We start from the raw sequence: 20355 nt of genomic DNA on the forward strand, positions 1-20355 counted from the left end.
AATAAGACATGCATCTGACCAACAGACACATGAAAAGATGCTCAACACCACCAGTCATCAGGGAAATGCAAATCAAAACCACAATGAGATATCACCTTATACCTGTCAGGATGGTTAGACTCAAAAACAGAAAAGATAATGTGTGTTGATAAGGATGTGGAGAAAAAGAAACCCTTGTGTACTGTTGATGGGAATGCAAATTGGGGCAGCCACTGTGAAAGCAGTATGGAGGTTCCTCAAAAAATTAGAAATAGAAATATCATATGATCCAGTAATCCTACTATGAGTATCTACACAAAGAAAATGAAAACACTAATTTGAAAAGATATATGCACCTCTATTTTATTACAGCACTGTTTACAATAGCCAAGATTTGGAAGCAACCCAAGTATTCATGGACAGTTGAATGGATAAAGAAGTGATACATGTGCGCATATGTGCGTGTCCACACACACACACTCACACACACACACACACACACACACACACACACACACAATGAAATATTAGTCATGAAAAAGAATAAGAAATTGCCACGTGCAACAATATGGATGGACCTAGAGGCTATTACACCAAGTTAAAAAAACCAGAGAAAGATAAATGTCTTATGATGTCATTTATATGTGGAATTTAAGAAACAAATGAACAAACAAAAAAAGACAAAAACCAGACTCTCAAATATGGAGAACAAATTAGTGGTTGCCTGAGTGGAGGTGGGTAGGGGGATTCATGAAGTAAAGGAGATTAAGAGTACAGTTAACTGTGATGAGCACTGAATAATATATAGAATTGTTGAGTGATTGTACCCCTGAAACTACTGTAATACTGTATGTTAATTATACTTAAAAAAAAAAAGCCACTTCTCTGCTGCTATTCTGCTTTCCAGCGGTAAGGTCTCCTGCTGATTTTTGCCTGCTTTTAACAGTTGACCCTTGAACAATGCAGGGGTTAGGGGCACTGACCCCTGTGCAGTCAAAAATCCACATATAATTTTTGACTGCCCCGAAACATAACTAGTAATAGCTTGCTGTTGACTAGAAGCCTTACTGATAACATATTTTATATATGCGTTTTATACTGTATTCTTACAATAAAAAATAAGCTAGAGAAAAGAAAATGTTAAGAAAATCATAAGGAAAATACATGAACCGTACTGTACTGTATTTATATAAAAATAAATCCATGTATAAGTGGGCCTTGTTGTTTAGTGATCAGTTGTATATGGAAGAGAAGAGAAAATACAGTCAGTTCTGTTATCATGCTTGTTTTCAAAACCAGGATTTGTACCATGTGATTGATATTAAGGAACAATTTGAGTGTTGTGTGAATTTTGTGTTTGCTTATGTGGCATTTGTCTGAGAAACTAGCTAAATGCGGAAAACTGTATCCAGTTAAACTGTGTCGAATAGGAGATACTCAGAAAGCATACATTTCAACCAACTAGCAGCTACCTCAGTCCGCCACTGTGTTGTAAGCCACATCCACCCCCCAGGGTGCCCCAGCTCTCTTTCAGATTTCAGATAATCCTCCTTTCTCTACTTCGCGAAAAAGCAGAGGCTGCACCCTTCTGACTCCCATTCCCACAGGCAAACTTAAAGGTTTTTTTTCAAAGTAACTGCCATATTTATTTTAGCATTTAGGTGTTTCTTAACCATTTAACATGTATAAAATGGTCTACAGTTTTTATTAGCTTCTTATCTTTCTTACGTGTCATTGTTACAGTTCCTGAGTGTGGCTCCCCAGCCCCATCTTCCCCATAAGCCCTGTAGTTTTATTGTACAATTTTGTATAGTGTGGTTATTTTTAGGAATGCATGTTAACATTATAGCAGAATTGAATGTAATCACAGCATCTCAAGGTCAAGAGAAACTCAAAAGAAGTTGGTTCTATCCTTGTGCCTTAGACTTGGTAAAAATCCTCTTAGTAACTTCTCTAACACCTTGTATACTTTTCCCTTCCTTATGTAAGCCTTTCCTGAGCAACTGGCAGTTCCAAGAGGGAAGCAACCGTGTCTGTCCTGTTCTTTTTTGTTCCTATAGTCCTAATACAGTGCCTGATATATGGTAGGTGTGCAATTACAATGTGACATCTTACTCTATGCAAATGTAAGTACTTGCATACTCATTTAGGGAATTCAGATGTTTCTTTTGATTTAGCAACCAGAATGTTCTTAAAGCTATGCTTTAAATATTACAAATTATTATCGTGAAACTTTTTTCTTTTTTTTTTTTTTTTATCTTATTTTAGGGAGAGGAGAGAGTATGTGAGCAGGAAACAGGGGCAGACAGAGAGTGAATCTTTAAGTTTGTTTATTTATTATGAGAGAGAGCGTGTGCGTGAGTGCACCACTCAGGGAAGGGCAGAGAGAGACAGAGACAGAGACAGACACAGAGACAGAGAGAATCCCAAGCAGTGTGTGCTGTGAGTATGGAACCCAATATGGGGCTCCAACTCATGAATGGTGAGATGATGACCCAAGCTGAAACCAAGTGTGAATCCGAAACTTAACTGACTGAGCTAGCCAGGTGCCCCTAATTTTTCTTGAAGTTTATTTATGAGAGAGAGCATCTTTTTTTAAGTTTACTTTTGTTTATTTTGAGAGAGAGCTAGAGAGCAAGCGGGGGAGGGGCAGAGAGGGAGACAGAATCCCAAGCAGGCGCCGTGCTGTCAGCACAGAGCCCAATGCAGGGCTCAAACTCAAAACCCTGAGATCATGACCTGAGCCGAAATTAATATTCAGTTACCAGCTGACTGAACCACCCAGGCACCCTGAGAGAGAGAGAATCTTGAGCAGGCTGTGTATGGAGCCCAGCATGGAGGTCGATCCCACCACCCTGGGGTCATGACCCGAGCTGAAATCAAGAGTAGGACACTCAACTGACTGAGCCACCCAGGTGCCCCTGTGGAAATTTTAAAGTAGTTGATTGAAACTTGAGGTCTCAGAAACATTCCTGTACTGACCCTTCAATCCGCAGCCAATTGTTATAGTAGGATTTATAATGAATGTGGTAGTTCAGTGAGTATCATTGTTTCTAATTTTAAAAGACTATAAATCCTGTGAATATTTTCTTAAAAATTCCTGGATTCATTATATGTATTTTGAGAAAACTCAGAAAATGTGGAGTGGCAAGTTATTGTCTTAAATTCAGATGAAAGCTAAAACTTGGAGAAATAAGTAACAAATAATATTAGGCTTTCATAATGATAAAAGATGATTGAAGCATTTTTCAACTCAAACTTTAGCAGTTGTGAGAGAGATGAGTCTTCTTTATTTCTTTAACTGTTCTTTTTTTTTTTAATTTTTTTAATGTTTATTTATTTTTGAGACAGAGAGAGACAGAGCATGAACGGGGGAGGGGCAGAGAGAGAGGGAGACACAGAATCTGAAACAGGCTCCAGGCTCTGAACAGTCAGCACAGAGCCTGACGTGGGACTTGAACTCACGGACCGCGAGATCGTGACCTGAGCCGAAGTCGGCCGCTTAACCGACTGAGCCACCCAGGCGCCCCTCTTTAACTGTTCTTCTTAGAGACTGTCACTTCCTCAGTCTGTTGCTCGTTTGCTTTCTGATTTCTCCTGAATCTTTTTCTGTGTTATTTAATATTTTCCAGTTCCATATTCCTTAAATAGGGAAGTTTATGGTAAGAAGAATTGTGGCACTTCCTTAGAAGGATTAAGTTGATGAGTTTAGGAACTATGATAATTATTTTCACCTTACCTATTTAGTGTATAAAAGAATTTCCTCATTTAACATTGAGTCTCTGAATTTCACGGGGTCGATTACAGAGCTCAAGTTCTACTCCTGTACAACTTTTCTCAAAGTTATAGTCTTAATTTAATTTTCCACTGAAGTGTCTTAATAGGGGCTAATCTTGATCGACTTCCCTCTCCCATAAAACCTGTGGAACTAGATATTTCTTTACATTAGTTGAAAGATACTCTGAAACAGACACCATTACAGTGTTATTAATGAAAATATCTGTATTACAGGCTGAAAGGAAATAGTCGTGAAATTTTAAACATTTCACTTGCTTTTTCTTTTTAAGTTTATTTATTTATTTTTGAGAGAAGAGAGACAGACAGAGCGAGCAGGGGAGGGGCAGAGAGAGAGGGTGAGAGAGAATCCAAAGCAGCCCCCGCACCATCAGTGAGGACCCCAATGTGGGGCTTAAACTCACAAACTGTGAGATCATGACCTGAGCCGAAACCAACAGTCGGATGCTTAACCAACTGAGCCACCCAGGTGCCCCAAATTTTACTTGTTTAATATTTTATTTTGATGTAATTTCAAACCTATAGAAAATTTGCTAGAGTGCAAGAAACTCCCATATATCCTTTACCTAGATTCAATAATTGTGTACGCTTTGCACCATTTGTTTTATCATAATGTATCTACTTTTCTATGCATAGTTTTTTTCTTGAATCATTTGAAAGTAAGTTGGAAACATCATGCCCCTCCCTTATGTCCCTAAATACTGTGCGAATTTCCTAAGAATAAGAACATTCTCTTTTGTAATCATAGTAAAGCTATCAAAATCAGGAAATTTAATGTTGATATGATTCTGTTATCTAATCCATAATCCATATTCTACTTTCGTCATTTGTCTCAATAATGTCCTTTATAGCTATTTTTTCCCCAGTTCAGGATCCAGTCCAGATCATCCATTGCTTTTAGTTGTCTTTCTTTAGTCTCCTTTAAATTATAGCAGTTTCATAGCTGTTTTTTTTTATTTTCTTAACCTTGACATTTTTGAAACAGACTATTTTAACACCCACCTGTGCAGATCTTAATGAATGGCATAACTTGCTTCAGATCCCTTTTTTGTGTGAGAAACAAAATGTGGCTGAAACTGAAAAAAAAAGTTATTTTGTAGATTTTTAATTTGAATGTATGTGATATTGCTTGTGATTAGGTTAGACTTAGGTCAAGTATTTTTGCAAGAATAATACATGAGTATGTATCCTTCACAGTTCAGCATTTCAGGAGGCACATAATGTTAGTTCCAGTATTTGTATGTATGTATGCATTCATTCATTCATTCATTCATCCATTCATTCATTCATTCATTCCTTCTCTTTGGCATGTTTACTTCTTTCCTTAAGCCTCAAATACACAGAAAATGATTTCAGAATTGCTAACTCATAACACTGACTAAGCATACCTACTAACTGGAGTTTGATATTGCTTACAATTTTTTAAGGTAAAATTTAATTATGGAAAAGTGCATAAATCTTAAGTGAACACTTGGGTGAGTTTTGATAAAAACATAAACCCATACTCCTGTCTCTGTGACAGAAGGCTTCTTGGTGCCCCTTTCCTGTTAATAGTGTCCTTCATCATTGACAACTACTTTTCTGGCTTTTTTTTCCATTATAGATTAGTTTATCCTGTTTTAGAACTCCATAGAAATGGAGTTATACAGTATGTACCCTTTTGTGTCCATTTCCTTTTGTTAGCATAGTATCTGGGATATTCGTTCACATTTTTTTTTTTAATTAATAGTTCATTCTTTTTCTGGTTGAGTAGTATATCATTGTATGAAAATACCACAATTTGTTTATTCATTCTACTGTGATGGGCATTTCCAGTCTGTGGCTGTTTTAAATAAAGCTGCTGTGAACATTCAGGTACAAGTGTGTGTATTTTCATTTCTCTTGAGTAAATACCTATGAGTGTAACCACTGGGTCATAGGGTAGATGTATGTGTATCTTTATAAAGAAAATTTCAAATTTGTCTCCTAGTAATTGTACCATTTTATGTTCCCATCCCCAGTTATGAGATTTCTGGTTGCTCCACATCCTCACCAACACCTGTGTTATTAGCCCTTTAAATGTTAGCCATTCTTTGGATGTGAGTGATGTCTCATTATAGCTTTAATTCATATTTCTCTAACTACTGATGAGATTGAGTACTTTTTTATATGCCTATTGACCATTCATGCAACTTTCTTCTTTCTTTTTTTCTTTTTCCACACAGCTTTCTTTGTGAAGGGTTTGTCCAACTGTTTTGGCCTATTTTTAAATATTAGGTTTCTGTTTTACTCATTAGTTGTAGTTCTTTATATATTGTGGTACAAATAGTGAGGTATTTGTATGGTGAATATTTTCTCCCATTTTTTGACTTGCTTATTGATTTTCTTAATATATCTTCTACTGAACATAAGCTTTTGATTTTCATGGACTTAAATTTATTAATATTTTCCTATTATGGTTAATGCTTTTTGTGTTCTAAAAAATCTTTACAATCAATTTGGAAATATATTCTCCTATGGTTTATTTTATAAGCTTTTTTGTGTTCTAAAAAAATCAATTTGCAAATATATTCTCCTATGGTTTATTTTATAAGCTTTATAGTTTTATATTTTGCATTTAGGTTTATTTTCATTGCAGATTAATTTTTGTAGAAAGTGTGATATGCCATAAATAGAGATTACAGCTTAATGTTTATTGTGTTTTGCTATGCAAAGTCAGATTTCTGTTTTTTGTTTTTGTTTTTAAACAGGGGAAGATGTTATGATTGTAAGACACTTTGATTTGTTATGCTTTTGGGAAAGCCAAGTACTTCATCATTTCTTTAATATAGAAATGTGTAAATTTAGAGACTGCATAAACAAAAATGAGATTATTGCCTTATGATAATGGAAATAACTAGAACATTTAAATATATATACACACGCACACATATATATGTGTATATATATATAAAGTTTATTTATTTGAGAGAGACAGAGATGGTGTGAGTGGGGGAGAGGCAGAGAGATAGGGAGAGAGTGTATCCTAAGGAGGCTCCATCCACACTGTCAGTGCAGAGCTTGATGCGGGGCTCTATCCCATGAAACCATGAGATCATGACCTGAGCTAAAACCAAGAGTCAGGTGCTCAACCGACTGAACCACCCAAGCACCCCTAGAACATTTTAAGATGTTTAAAAGAATAGATCGTGTACAAGGCACCTGGGTGGCTCAGTCGGTTAAGCGTCTGGCTCTTGGCTTTGGCGCAGGTCATAATCTCATGGTTTGTGAGTTCGAGCCCCACATTGGGCTCCAAGCTGAGAGTATAGAGCCTGTTTGGGATTCTTTCTCTCCCCCTCCCCTCCACTCATGCTCACTCTCTCTCTCAAAATAAATAAACTTAAAAAAAAAAAAAGAATAGATATGGTACTAAATTAACTGTTTCTACAGCAATGAGACTTCGTGTGAGAACTGTTCTTCATTGTACATGTTCTACAACTACATGAATAGTTTTTTTAGTTTTCCAGATGAGATTATTTTTTTCTACAACTTGCAAAGTGATTTGATTGCCATGTTATAAATCTTTTATTGGTGGTCTAAAGTCTGTCAGGTTTTCCATTTGAAACCCCTATTTTCAGGAGCAGACATTTGAAAAAAAAAATTAACCAGCCAGAAACTTGGCATTCATGATCTTGGTTCACTATAAGGTACTTGCTTTAACAAAATTTTAAATAGTCAGCTTTTTTTTTTTTTTTTAAGTTGTAAGCAGCACAGAGAAGAGTAAAGGAATTTCTTTGTTTAAACAGGGAATATTTTTCCAGACAACTTATCCCAATTAAATTTACAAAGCAAACTTTCCCCTTCTAGAAATCATTTAAGTATGTATGTTCCTATGTTCTATTTCCCACAAGAGACTACCTCAAGACTTTGCTTTTACTTTGCTATAATTCATAGCAAATATCCTTGATCCCTGTTCTCTTTTCTGTTCATTTATGCTTTTAAAATTCTCCCTAGTATATTTATTTATATTTAAAATGGCTTTCAATTTTGGCATTCTTTTTTTCATTTTTCCTCCTTGTAGTGCCTTCTTGAACAAAACAGTATACGCCTCTACCTATTGGTTGAAAATCAATATTAATTTTGAGAGAAGATGTGGTATAAGTAGCAGTGATTTTCTTGAAATTAAATTTCTGAAATACAGACTTTAAAAACTCTTCTGAAGAGTTGCCACTTAAAGGGCAGGCTTTGAGGCAAGTTTTCTTCCTTCTTCCGTACAGTGTGGATGTCAGCTTGAGTACTTTCACAATCTGTTTTTAACCCACTGTCATTTGCATGGTGAACACTTAACTGCTATTGGTCCAGAAAGGTGTTTGTGGGTTTTTTGTTGCTCTTTTTTCACTTCTTATTTTCTTTAAAATCATTTCCTGAAAACTGAGTACAGAAATGTAACCTACGGCAGCAAGCGAGATGATCTTCTGGAAATCTTTACTTTTGCTTCACTCTGAGGATAATTTGCTTCAGGCAAGAGGTTTTTGGGTGCTGCTGAAATTTCGGAGATCTGGGAAAATGGGGTAATAACATGACACCAGCTCTTAAGCAGCAACATCTGCTGTGGTTCAAAGCCACACAAAGAAAGCTGCTTAAGCAGTTGAATATTTTGGACTGCACGGACAAGTGTGGTTCAACTGCAAACACTGCAGAGTGGAGGAAACTTAAAGTTTAGAGAAGTTGTTTAAAAATGGAGTCGTGGAAGATGAGCATCTTTAAGAGACAAACATCACCTTGTCCTCCAAGCTATCGAAGATCTTTGTCAGAACCTGCTTATGCAAATTCAGAGATAGGAACAAGCTTAAAGAATTATCCTTGGCGTGGTCCAGTGAAAAGCAAGAGGAAGAAAAATGAACATGCTGTTTCCAACCTAGGAAAGCCACTGGGTGCTTATCGGTGGCAAACACATCCCAGCTTTAGGTGGAAAGGGGGCAAAAGGGAGAGATGGCAGACTAATAAAGGAGACTTGGATGAACCACAACAAAAGGTCGTGCCAAAGATGGTTGGTAATAATGCTTCTTCCTCTGCTAATGAGGTCCTTGGAACATCAACAGAGAAGCTGAACCTGGTCAACACCCGGTCACTTCGGGTTCCATTCACCAGATCTATTTCCGAGCCAGAACCCCGCTGCAGTATCAGATTTGGTAGACCGTGGCCGACTTCAGTGAGGTCAGAGGAGTCTGAGCAGCAGGGATATTTCATCCGTGGCATTTTTTCTACTCTTTCCAATGGCTTCTCCAGGATGCTGAGTTTAAGAGGAGAATCAACCAATGAGCCAGTAAGAGAAGGTATATTGTGATGAATAAGGGTTTGAAAAGGAAGGGATGGCTCAATTTGAATTACTATTGAAATTTTAATTACTTGTGTTTTATAATAAGATAAGCCATTCTATTTGCTCATTATGAAGCAAATTTAATATAATTTTTAAAAGTGATAAAACACTAGTACAGAAATCCTCTTTCAATGAATGATGGTAAATAAAAGTAAAAAATGGATTTGGTTAAATTAAGGAATTTTTTATGTTATACTCTTAAATTCTGCTATGGAGCCTGTATAAAAGGTTTTTGTTTTGTTTGGGGTTTTTTTTGGTAACCCCTTTTTTAAATCTCCATTGATCTACTTTTGCAAGTTAAATGCAATTTAGAGGAGAAATAATCAAATAATTTCCTCATGAGAAAGTTGAGAATTAAACAGAATTTCTATTATTATCCCTTCATAAAAACTGACAGATATTAGAACTATTTAGAGCAGAACTGTATTGACAGCTTTTATTAGGTTGGAATTATGATTTGCTTGTGTCATGAAAATACACAATTTGAATATGGAAGCAAGAGATGCAGATCTTCAACTTGTTCAGATGACAGTGGAGAAGTTTGTGTTTGATTCATTTCATACAAAAGAATCATCAGTTTTTTGTTGTTTTTTTTTTAAATCTCATTTAGGACTTGTTTAAATTTAAAAATGTTTTCTATTGATGGTAGCATTGTTAAGTTCAAAAAAAAGAACTCCAAGTTTTATCTGATTGCCTTGGAAATGATTGACCTTATCTGCTGAACTATTTCAGTTGTGTGTCATGACCCATATTTGTTTGTTTGTTGTTTTTGGAAACCTCAGCACTGACTCTGATAGTATCTCCATCCAGTTGAGGCCATTTTTGGACAAGCTCTTACTATTAGAAAACTTTAGCTTATCTTCCCTATAAGGTTGACCATATCGTGAAAATTTAAACTCTTTAGGAAATTATGGGAATTGTTGAGGAATTTTGTTGTTGGAGTACAGTCTAATTTCTTTTAAAATGAGGATGAAGAATGCAAAAGGGTGCCATATCAGTGAAAAATTAAGTAATTTTCCAAATATAGGTGTGACAGTAATTCATTATTCCTCCTAAACCTTGTCCTCCCTAGATTTTCTTTTGCTTAGTGAGTTTTAATGATACTGTTAAGTTTATCTGTTTGCTTCTTACCCTTGGCTTATAAATAATTACCAAGAGTGAAATCTTGTTGCTGTACCTGTATTAACATTCCATTAAAGTTTTTGAAGGACTAGGTTGTTGGGTTTCCTTGGACGCCAGTACGTGTGTTTCCTTGTTAGGTGATGACAGGATGATGTAAAGGCGTGTCAAAGGGAATTAAGAGTTTGTAATAAATTCTTAGAATAGGTGCTTCTCAAGGGTTAATATGTGTGCAGTTGATAAAAGAAGGCTAGAGGATTTTGAGGGTTTGGGTTTTTTTCTTCTTTTTTTTGTTTTTGTTTTTTTGTTTTGTTTTGTTTTTTGTTTGTTTGTTTTTTGTCTTCATAAAGATTTTGGGCTTTTGTAGTTAACTTTCGGTTTCTAGTAAATTTGCCAAGCTGTCGACTGCCTGCTGTGTGTCATGTGCTCCAAGACTGTCCCTACTTTTTATACATTTATGGTTTACTTAAGGAGATACAAAGGATTCCGTATTTATTGTATTCCTAATATATTTCCTAATACTCTTTATCACTTATAATCAGAATAATTATACATAAACAGAGTTTAAGGTGCTGCTAATAAGGGATTTCAAGTCAAATAATTAAAGAACCCTACACAGTATTCTCTCCAGTCAGATAGATCAGCAATTTTTATTAAACAGTTAACTGTGATGTCCCCTACATGCTTTACCAGTGAAGATTCAAGCTCTTAAACCTGAAATGTGCTATTTAATACAAAGATTGTTGCCAGTTCTTGTCTAGAGATCTCTTTTTCTCTGTGGCCCGTAGCTTCTACCCAGCGTAGAGTCTATGTCAGTGGTTTTCTAACTTTCTCTGATCGTGAACCTTCCAGCCTTGCTTATTCCCCACAAGAGAGAGTATGATTGGCCCAAGAGACCTGAATTCTACTTCCATCTATTGCAGTTATCTTCTGTGAAATTTATTCACTGAATCTCTTTTTACACTTTTGTGGAATGGTAATTCCTTCCTCACAAGTGATAAAATTTGAAAATGCTATGTATATTATTTATTCACAGATGGCATATAAATGAAAATTGTTCTGATCAGAGCTGCTATTGTGGTATCGTAGCAAGGTATGGAATATTAAACCATAGATACCTTTAAGACTGTGTTAAGGAAATAAATAAATATATTTCTTAATTTGAAACTCACTAGTGTTTGTTACTTTTCTTATTCGATATGAACTGCAAGAGGTGAGAGGCATTAAGTAATGTAGTGTGTATTTAAAGCATTTAAATGTATTTAAAGCATTTGGCACATAGCATTTGTTCAATATATATTAGATCTTGTTTCTGTTAAGAAAGTGAAATTACACGGATATAGTTTTTTAAAAAAATAGGGAGGAGAGGGGCACCTGGGTGGCTCAGTCAGATGAGTGTCTGACTTCGGCTCAGGTCATGATCTCACGGTTCATGGGTTTGAGCCCCACATTGAGCTCTGTGCTGACAGCTCAAAGCCTGGAGCCCGCTTCAGATTCTGTGTCTCCTTCTCTCTCTCTGCCCTTCCCCTCAACTCTCTCTCTCTCTCTCTCTTTCTCTCAAAAATAAATAAACATTTTAAAAAGTTAAAAAAAAATAGGGAGAGAAGGAGGATACCTGATTGTTGAGTGTTGTAATTGACAAATGTAAGTAAATTGCAATGTTCTAGTCTTTAAAAAAATTTTTTTTACATTTATTTTTTTTTTGAGAGAGCACAAGTGGGGGATGGGCAGAGAGAGAAGGAGACACAGAATCCGAAGCAGGCTCCAGGCTCCGAGCTGTCAGCACAGAGCCCGACGCTGGGCTCCAAGTCCCAAACTGGGAGATCATGACCTGAGCCGAAGCCGGACCCTCAACCAACTGAGCCACCCAGGCGCCCCTGCAATGTTCTAGTCTTAAACCCTGTGCACCTGAACTTGTTCTGAGCATAAACAAGGAATAATTTCTTGTGCCATAGCTGACTGTAATTACCCTCATGCTTAAAGCAGTGAAATATGTCATTCTCAGGGTCTCTAACCAATTTAGGAGGGAGAAGCTGAAAGGCTTCAGTGCATGCAATAAATATTCCTTTGTCTGATGTAGGTCAGATAATATGTAGGTCAAATGATACAATGTAAAAATGTAACTTGTACTTTTTATGTCTAATTGTAATTCCAACTGCTTTGGGCTCATGTCTAAGAATGGAGTTTCCATGTTTGCAGTAGTAGAAGTAAATTGAAACGCTCAATAAGAGAGGAATAACCGTTATAGCATGTCAAATCAGCAGACTATCATGGGGCCTACGTAGTTGCTACTTACTAGCTGTGTGAAACTTAGAAAAAACTATGTTATTGTAAATGTGCATGGGATGTAAATTCTAAGTTACTGGGAGGCAATTTCATTCCTAAATTCTTTTTCTTCCTCTGTCAGTAGGTAGAGATAGGAATGAAAGCTTTAAAAAAAAAAGGTAGGAAAGGAAATTAAATTTACCCTATGTAGTTCTTCTTTCTGGTTATAGTTTATGTCTTGTTAAACTGACATTATTTATGATGTTACAGTAATAAGACTATCCTCTCTCCAGTGTTATATTTTTAAAGACCTCCTAACTTGGGAATTAGAAGACTTTATTTTTTTTCTGGGTAATTTTCTTTTAATATGCTCATTCAATTTTTAAATTTTTTTTTTCAACGTTTATTTATTTTTGGGACAGAGAGAGACAGAGTATGAACGGGGGAGGGGCAGAGAGAGAGGGACACACAGAATCGGAAACAGGCTCCAGGCTCTGAGCCATCAGCCCAGAGCCCGACGCGGGGCTCGAACTCATGGACCGCGAGATCGTGACCTGGCTGAAGTCGGACGCTTAACCGACTGCGCCACCCAGGCGCCCCTATATGCTCATTCAATTTTTAAAAAGTTTTTCATAAGCCTACTGGGAAGGACCTTATACACTAACTCAACAAAGGTTTATGGAGTTCCTGAGACACTGTTCTTAGTGCTTAGAATATATAGCACATTATTTTATCAAGTAACTAACAGCTTCTTCACTTATTCTAGGGAATCATTAACCAAATTAGAAAAACTAAAAATACTGTAATTTCATAATTTATATACATCTAATAAATAGTGGTGAGGATTAGTTAGTATAAGAATTTATACAGTGTTTCAGATGTTCTCTACAATTGGACCTTTTATTTACTTACGAATTAAAAGAGCTGTCTGTGCAAAATACAGAGAAATATGTTCCCTTTCTGACATCTCTCCTAAGGATTGCTGCATTTCAGCAATTTGTGTAATACCTACCCACATATAGTATTAGCTATTAATATTTGCTATTAATTAGCTATTTTAGCTATATATATTTTCAGTATTAATATTTGCATATTAATACATACCAAATTATTCCTTTCTGCATGATTTCAGCATATGTTTAAAAATATTCTGAGTGTCTCTATTTCTGTTTAAAAATATTTTCCTGGGGCACCTGGCTGGCTCAGTTGGTTGGGTGTCCGACTTCAGCTCAAGTCATGATCTCACGGTCCATGGGTTGGAGCCCCACATTGGGCTTTGTGCTGACAGCTCAGAGTCTGGAACCTGCTTAGGTTTCTGTGTCTCCCTCTCTGTGTGCCCCCCCCCCCCACCTTCTCTCTCTCTCTCTCTCTCTCTCAAAAAAAAAAAAAAATTTAAAAATTTTTCCTAGAATTTCTCTTATTTCACAGATTTTTCTATTTCTTTAGTCAATAAAGTTTTTTTACCCTACAAAATGAAATAAACTTTTCTCTAATTATAAAAGTAAAAAAAAGCTGTATAAAATTTTTCAGACAAAAATATAAGGAAGACCTTTAAAACGGGTCATAATCCCTAAGGATTTTAATTTTAATCAAGCAATGAAAATTTAAATTTTTTTTCAGGTACCAAACAGGTAGCTATGTAATAGGCTGCTTAGTCCTTATGTTGGAGTTAGATCTGGGGTTAAATTCTGGCTGTCTTTTTAGTTGCAAAGTAGACATAACGTCTCCAGTTCTATTTTCTTTATAAGAAAGTAGAACTGTCCCCAATGGACAAATGTATGTTGTACATACGTACATATATACACACACATCTTCTTCATGTGTATGTCCCTACACACAATGGAATAAAGAAGAATGAAGCCATGACGCCATGAAGAAGAATGAAATGTTGCCATGTGCAACAACATGGATGGAGCTAGAGAGTTGAATGCTAAGCAAAATAATTCAGACAGAGAGACAAATACCATCTGATTTCACTCATAATGTGGAATTTAAGAAACACACACACACACACAAAAACAAGCAAAGGAAAAAATAAAGGAGAGAGAGACAAACCAAGAAATATACTCTTGGGGCACCTGGGTGGCGCAGTCGGTTAAGTGTCCGACTTCAGCCAGGTCACGATCTCGCGGTCCAGGAGTTCGAGCCCCGTGTCAGGCTCTGGGCTGATGGCTCAGAGCCTGGAGCCTGTTTCCGATTCTGTGTCTCCCTCTCTCTCTGCCCCTCCCCCGTTCATGCTCTGTCTCTCTCTGTCCCAAAAATAAATAAACGTTGAAAAAAAAAATTAAAAAAAAAGAAATATACTCTTAACTGTAGAGAACAAATTGATGGTTACTAGAGGGGAGGTGGCGTGGGGGAGATGAGTGAAATAGGTGATGGGGATTAAAAAGTACACTTATGATGGCCTCTGAGTAATTCTAGAATTGTTGAATCACTAAACAATATAGTGACTACTTCTATAGCACTGTATTTTTATTGGCATAAAAATTAAAAACTTAATTAAAAAATGAAACTAGAGCTGTAATATAGATGCTGTGGAGTTGTAACAAGGATTAAATGAGATAGTTTGTGTCAAGTGCTTTGTCTACCTTGTAGTCACTTTAAAATAAAAATCATCTGTTCATGAGGACACATCCTGGAGTCTCCTTGGAGTAGACTTAAGAATGTTTCAATCCTCATTTTACATTTATAAAACATTTCTTAAGATAACCAGTTTTGTCTAAGTGGTATTTTCTAAATGTGTTCTCAAATTCTGTGAGTGCTTTATTTTAGCTTTGTATTTACTAACTGCTTAGTTAGTAGAAGAACCTTTGCAATTTTTTTTTTTTTTAAACGTTTATTTTTGAGACAGAGACAGAGCATGAACAGGGGAGGGGCAGAGAGAGGGGGAGACACAGAATCGGAAACAGGCTCCAGGCTCTGAGCAGTCAGCACAGAGCCCGACGTGAGGCTCGAACTCACGGACCGCGAGATCATGACCTGAGCCAAAGTCGGACGCTTAACCGACTGAGCCACCCAGGCGCCCCTGCAATTTTTTTTACGATATGTAGACCTCCCAACTAAGAGCAGTGTTGTGTGTATGTAACTTCCATTTGTTCATGACTACTTTAATTTTTCCATTGGGACTTTGCAAATGTTTTTAATAAAAGAAAAAATTAACCTTCACACATTTTATTGTACTTGTGATTGAGCTCTGTTTTTATTGCATATTTTACAGTTAATTTTAAAGATGATAAAAAGTATGTTGATTTTTGTACTGAGCTCTAGTTTATTACTGATTGTTCATCTGATATTTAAAATCAGCATCCCTTATTTTAGTAGCAGAATATTTTAGGGGAAAGAAGATTAGTCTTTGGAGACATGAAGACCTGTTTCCAAACTCTTTATATGTCATCTATTTGCGTGTAATTCTTGGTATGTTATGTTTGACCTCTCTGAGGTTATCTTCCTCATATTTAAAATAGGGCTAATACCTGTATTGAAAGAGTATTACAGAACAACATAAGGTAGTTGTTAAGAATTGGAAGTTTTCTTCAGGTATACCTGGGAATAAACCTGTCTTTAAGAGAATGATTAACACCAACTTTAGGATTTACCTTTGCTGGGGAGAACGAAGGGGATAGGGAGGGAAGTGTTGCATGGGTCGATGGAAGTTACTGGCATTGTTTTCATTAGGGATCAAATTATGGTTTCACCAATATTTATGGTAGTACCACAAATAAGTAGATGAACGGATGAGTTAGGTAACTTAAATTTTTTTTTTTTCAACGTTTATTTATTTTTGGGACAGAGAGAGACAGAGCATGAACGGGGGAGGGGCAGAGAGAGAGGGAGACACAGAATCGGAAACAGGCTCCAGGCTCTGAGCCATCAGCCCAGAGCCTGACGCGGGGCTCGAACTCCCGGACCGCGAGATCGTGACCTGGCTGAAGTCGGACGCTTAACCGACTGCGCCACCCAGGCGCCCCGAGTTAGGTAACTTAAAAACCAGGTCATGCGTGATTCATTTATAACAATGGGTCAGAATGAAGAATGACCATTAAAATGATTTAAAATATTTTCAAATTCTGGCTCTACCACTCATTAGTAATGGGACCTTGGGCAGATTCCTTTATGTCTCTGAGCCTCAGTTTACTCATTTGTAAGATGAAGTAATAATCTGCTTAGTAGGTTGTTGTGACGATTAGATGAAATGGGCTTTGTAAAGTCCATAGCACAGTGCTTGTCAAGTAGTGAGAGCTCAGTAGAAGTTACTGCCCAGGGATGCACTGAGGCCAGCTTGCAGAAGCCGGTTGATTGTTGTGTATCTATTCCCAGTGGCCCAGTAGTGACACTGCATTGATACCTTCAAATTAACCACCATGGTGGGGCTGTTAGCACCTCGGAAATGTTGCAGATCAAAAGGTGGTAATGGGGGTGTGTGGTAGTGTTTCAGAGGTGGTAGCTGTTAAATTTAACATACCACTGGTAACACCTATTATTATTTAAATCTTTGGAGTTAATAGCCAGTATTACACAAAATAGGATTTTTGACTTTAGTTTTAAATATGCTGCTTCTCACATTAAGAAATTTTATATTTAATATTTTAGAGTATCAAAGTTGAATACTGAGTTGTATTAAATTGGCATCTGTTGAGATGTATTTTTTTTATCATTCATATTCCTATTATTTTGCTAGCATTGAAGTGTCTGGAATAACCTATGTATGGTACACAATTATTTTAAGGTGTTTTTTTGCTGAGGTATGCTAGCACTTTTTATTTAGATCACTTTTGTTTTGTTTTGATAAGTCATCTGTAACTATGCTCCTACCTCTGAGATTATGCAGTAATTTTTTTGGGGTCCTATTACGTGATTTTGAGATCAAAACTGTGTATTTTTTTAGCCCATTGAATAAAATGTAATCCTCTTCTAAATTTTAGAATATAAGTAACACTTCAGAAATAATCTGTAGTGAATTCATTCATGGTGCCTTTATTATTTAGCAGTTTTACTTTAAAATGATTTAAAATTTTACATTCACTATTATTGAAAACTTCTTCTGCTTGTTTCATTTACTGTGTTATGTTTTTAAAATTATTTTCACCTGGATTTTTAGTTCATTAGTATGTGCTAAGTTACCTCCAATGCTAACAAAATTTGTAATTATTTTTGCCTCAGATTTAAGTAACTCCAATTAACATAAAATTCAAGCTAATTATTAGGTACAATCACACACAAAAAAGAAAAAAACTAACTTGAATATTTTAGTTTACTTCCCTCATTGAATTTGTATCAAAGTCTCCAGTGAAGCTATTCTTAAAAGTAAAATTTTCTTGTCCTTTTTGTCTCATGTTTAAATGATCAGATTTCACTCTTTCCATGTGGTTTTGCAATTTCTGAGCAATCTGACAAATAAAATGAAAAAAATATGTGCTTTATGTGGGAAGACTTTCCTTAACAAATAACTGGCTGGTTTGACTTCTCAGCTAAAACAAAGTTATTTAACTTATATTCACCAAGTCAGTAAACTGAGAAATAAATGTATGAGAGCCAGTATCCTAAGTAATAAAATTTCTTAGCCTATTTATTTATTTCCCTATAAATAAATGGAAATATTCTAGTCCATTCCTAAAAAAGATTACTTAGCTGCTGTCTCACCTTCTGGCTGCCAGTATCTTTTTTCTTGCTAAATTTCTAGAAATTTGAGTGGGAGAGCCTTTCATTACCAAATCCTGAGATAATCAGAAGACATTCTTCATTGAGGTATTAGGCGCAAAGGATTCAACCCAGTGTGGTCAGTGGTAGTTAATGATGACATCAACCATAGAGTAGTTTTTCTAGACTATGCCTAATAATCTGAGCGCAGAGCCACCCCTAACCTAGGATGGAATTTATTTCTTCAAAGGTATGTAATCTGGTGGTCTGCTTAGGGGCCTGATGCCACAAGCTTGTACCTGTCTCTCAGCTTTAGAATTTGTTATTAATCTCAGTTACCAAAATCGGAGATTCTGATGTTAGAGCCTGGGCTAAAAACCAGTAGAATTCTCAACCACTCTAAAACTTGCCTAGTTATCCAACTAATATTTTTTTAAATGTTTATTTTTGCGAGAGAGAGCGCAAGTGCGAGCGGGTGTGAGCAGGGGGAGGGGCAGAGAGAGAGAGGGAGACACAGAATCCGAAGCAGGCTCCAGGCTCTGAGCTGTCAGCACAGAGCCTGACAAGGGGCTCGAACTCACGACCCGTGAGATCATGACCTGAGCCAAATTCTGACACTTACCAACTGACTGAGCCACCCAGACTCTCCTCAACTAATCTTTTTTGATATATGTTGCAACTGGGTCATTTTTTTTTTTTTTTTTTTACTTCTCAAGCTTATAAAAATTAATAATCCCTTGTTTTTCAGTTGGTCATGGTTTTCTAGTGACATCTTAAGAAGGCAAGCAAACAATAACAAAACAAAAAGGATTTGTTTTTAAATATTGTGATTAATAAGTTATTTCACTGGCTGAAACTTTATGGTGTGATTTACACTAGACACTAGGTGTCTCTGGCATTTATCTTGGAGCAAAAATGTCTTAATGTAACTGGATCTGGATCTTCAGTATTGAAGATCCCCCTTCATCACCAGCAACCAAGGATGATACAGAATGAACATAGCCCATTATCCATGTTTTGGTAGTTTACAACATGGAGAGGAGGCAGATATGTGGACAGATAAATAATACAAATAATCCCTGACAATGTGTCATTTGAAATAGGTTTGGGTTAATAGAAGTCTCCCAAGTTAAGGAATTAGGGGGTAATTTAGACCCAGGGAACAATGTGAGTGTCAAAAGTACATCCAGCGAATGGTGAGAAGTTCACAAAGTGAACTGTGTAGAGGGTGGAAATATGAGTACATGTGACTCCAAAGGAAAATGAGTTAGTGTTTGAAGAATTCTGTGCTGAGTACCAAGCTCACGATTTTGGATTTCAAACGTAACAGAGATTTTAAAGTAGGGATATAAGTTTGATTGAAGACAGTTTAACGATAGCATGGATGATGGGCTGATGATGGAGAGATACAATCAAATTGTGCCAGAGTTTAAGTAAGGTGTGATAAAATCCTGAGTTAAAAACAAGTGTCAATAATAAATGAGGGTATAAGAGACTCTTAAATCCAGAGAACAAACTGAAAGTTGATGGGGGGGGGGGCAAGGGAGAGGGGAAAATGGGTGATGGGCATTGAGGAGGGCACTCATTGGGACGAACACTATGTGTCGTACATAAGTGATGAGTCATGGGAATCTACTCCTGAAGCCAAGAGCACACTGTTTGCACTGTATGTTAGCTAACTTGACACTAAATTATATTTAAAAAACAAAAAATAATAAATGAGGGTAGAGGTTCCGTAAAAAGACCTTTCTGAGGTAGATTGTGACGGAATTTCTAGAGTAAGGCAGAAGGCAAATAAGGGTTCAAGGTTTATAGATTTGGAAAATGGTGGTACCTTTAACTGAATTTGAGAATAAAGAAGTGGAACATTTCAAAGGGGAAGGCAGTGAACATGTGTTTAGTAATTTCTATATGCTTGGTTTTTAACCTCTGAGTACTTTATATGCATTTATCTGGTTTAATCCTCTGAAAAATCCTGTGAGGTAGTTGGAGTTATTTTTCTTTTAAAAGTAAGGAATTAGAGAATCAGAAGGGTTTGGGTACTTCTCTAAGACTGCCCAGCGGTCTAGGTTTCTGTAGCTCCTAGGTTTCTGTAACTTCAAGCCCTTGTTCTTACCTCTCCATTTCATGGCCCTCTTTTGAGCATATGATGTTTGAGAGGTCTTCAAGAACCTGGGAGCATCTGTCCGGTGAGCACTGAGGAATAATGGGGCAGCAGTTCA

The 20355-nt window shown here is 36.5% G+C and overlaps 1 protein-coding gene across 4 annotated transcripts in view; it reads left to right on the plus strand.

The window, feature by feature from the left end:
* The window catches only part of RASAL2 (RAS protein activator like 2), a 355403-nt gene that overhangs the window by 113175 nt on the left and 221873 nt on the right, over positions 1-20355 (plus strand). For 2 of the 4 annotated variants that reach the window (XM_047840332.1, XM_047840333.1), the window contains exon 1: positions 8172-9068. The exons of the other annotated variants lie outside the window; for them this stretch is intronic. In XM_047840332.1, coding sequence (XP_047696288.1) covers positions 8471-9068 — 598 coding nt within the window. In that variant the 5' untranslated portion in view covers positions 8172-8470. Of the gene's footprint in view, positions 1-8171; positions 9069-20355 lie in introns of those variants that run through there. 4 annotated transcript variants of the gene reach the window in all.

The sequence above is a fragment of the Prionailurus viverrinus genome, chromosome F1 (genome assembly GCF_022837055.1).
Source record: "Prionailurus viverrinus isolate Anna chromosome F1, UM_Priviv_1.0, whole genome shotgun sequence".
NCBI lineage: Eukaryota > Metazoa > Chordata > Mammalia > Carnivora > Felidae > Prionailurus > Prionailurus viverrinus.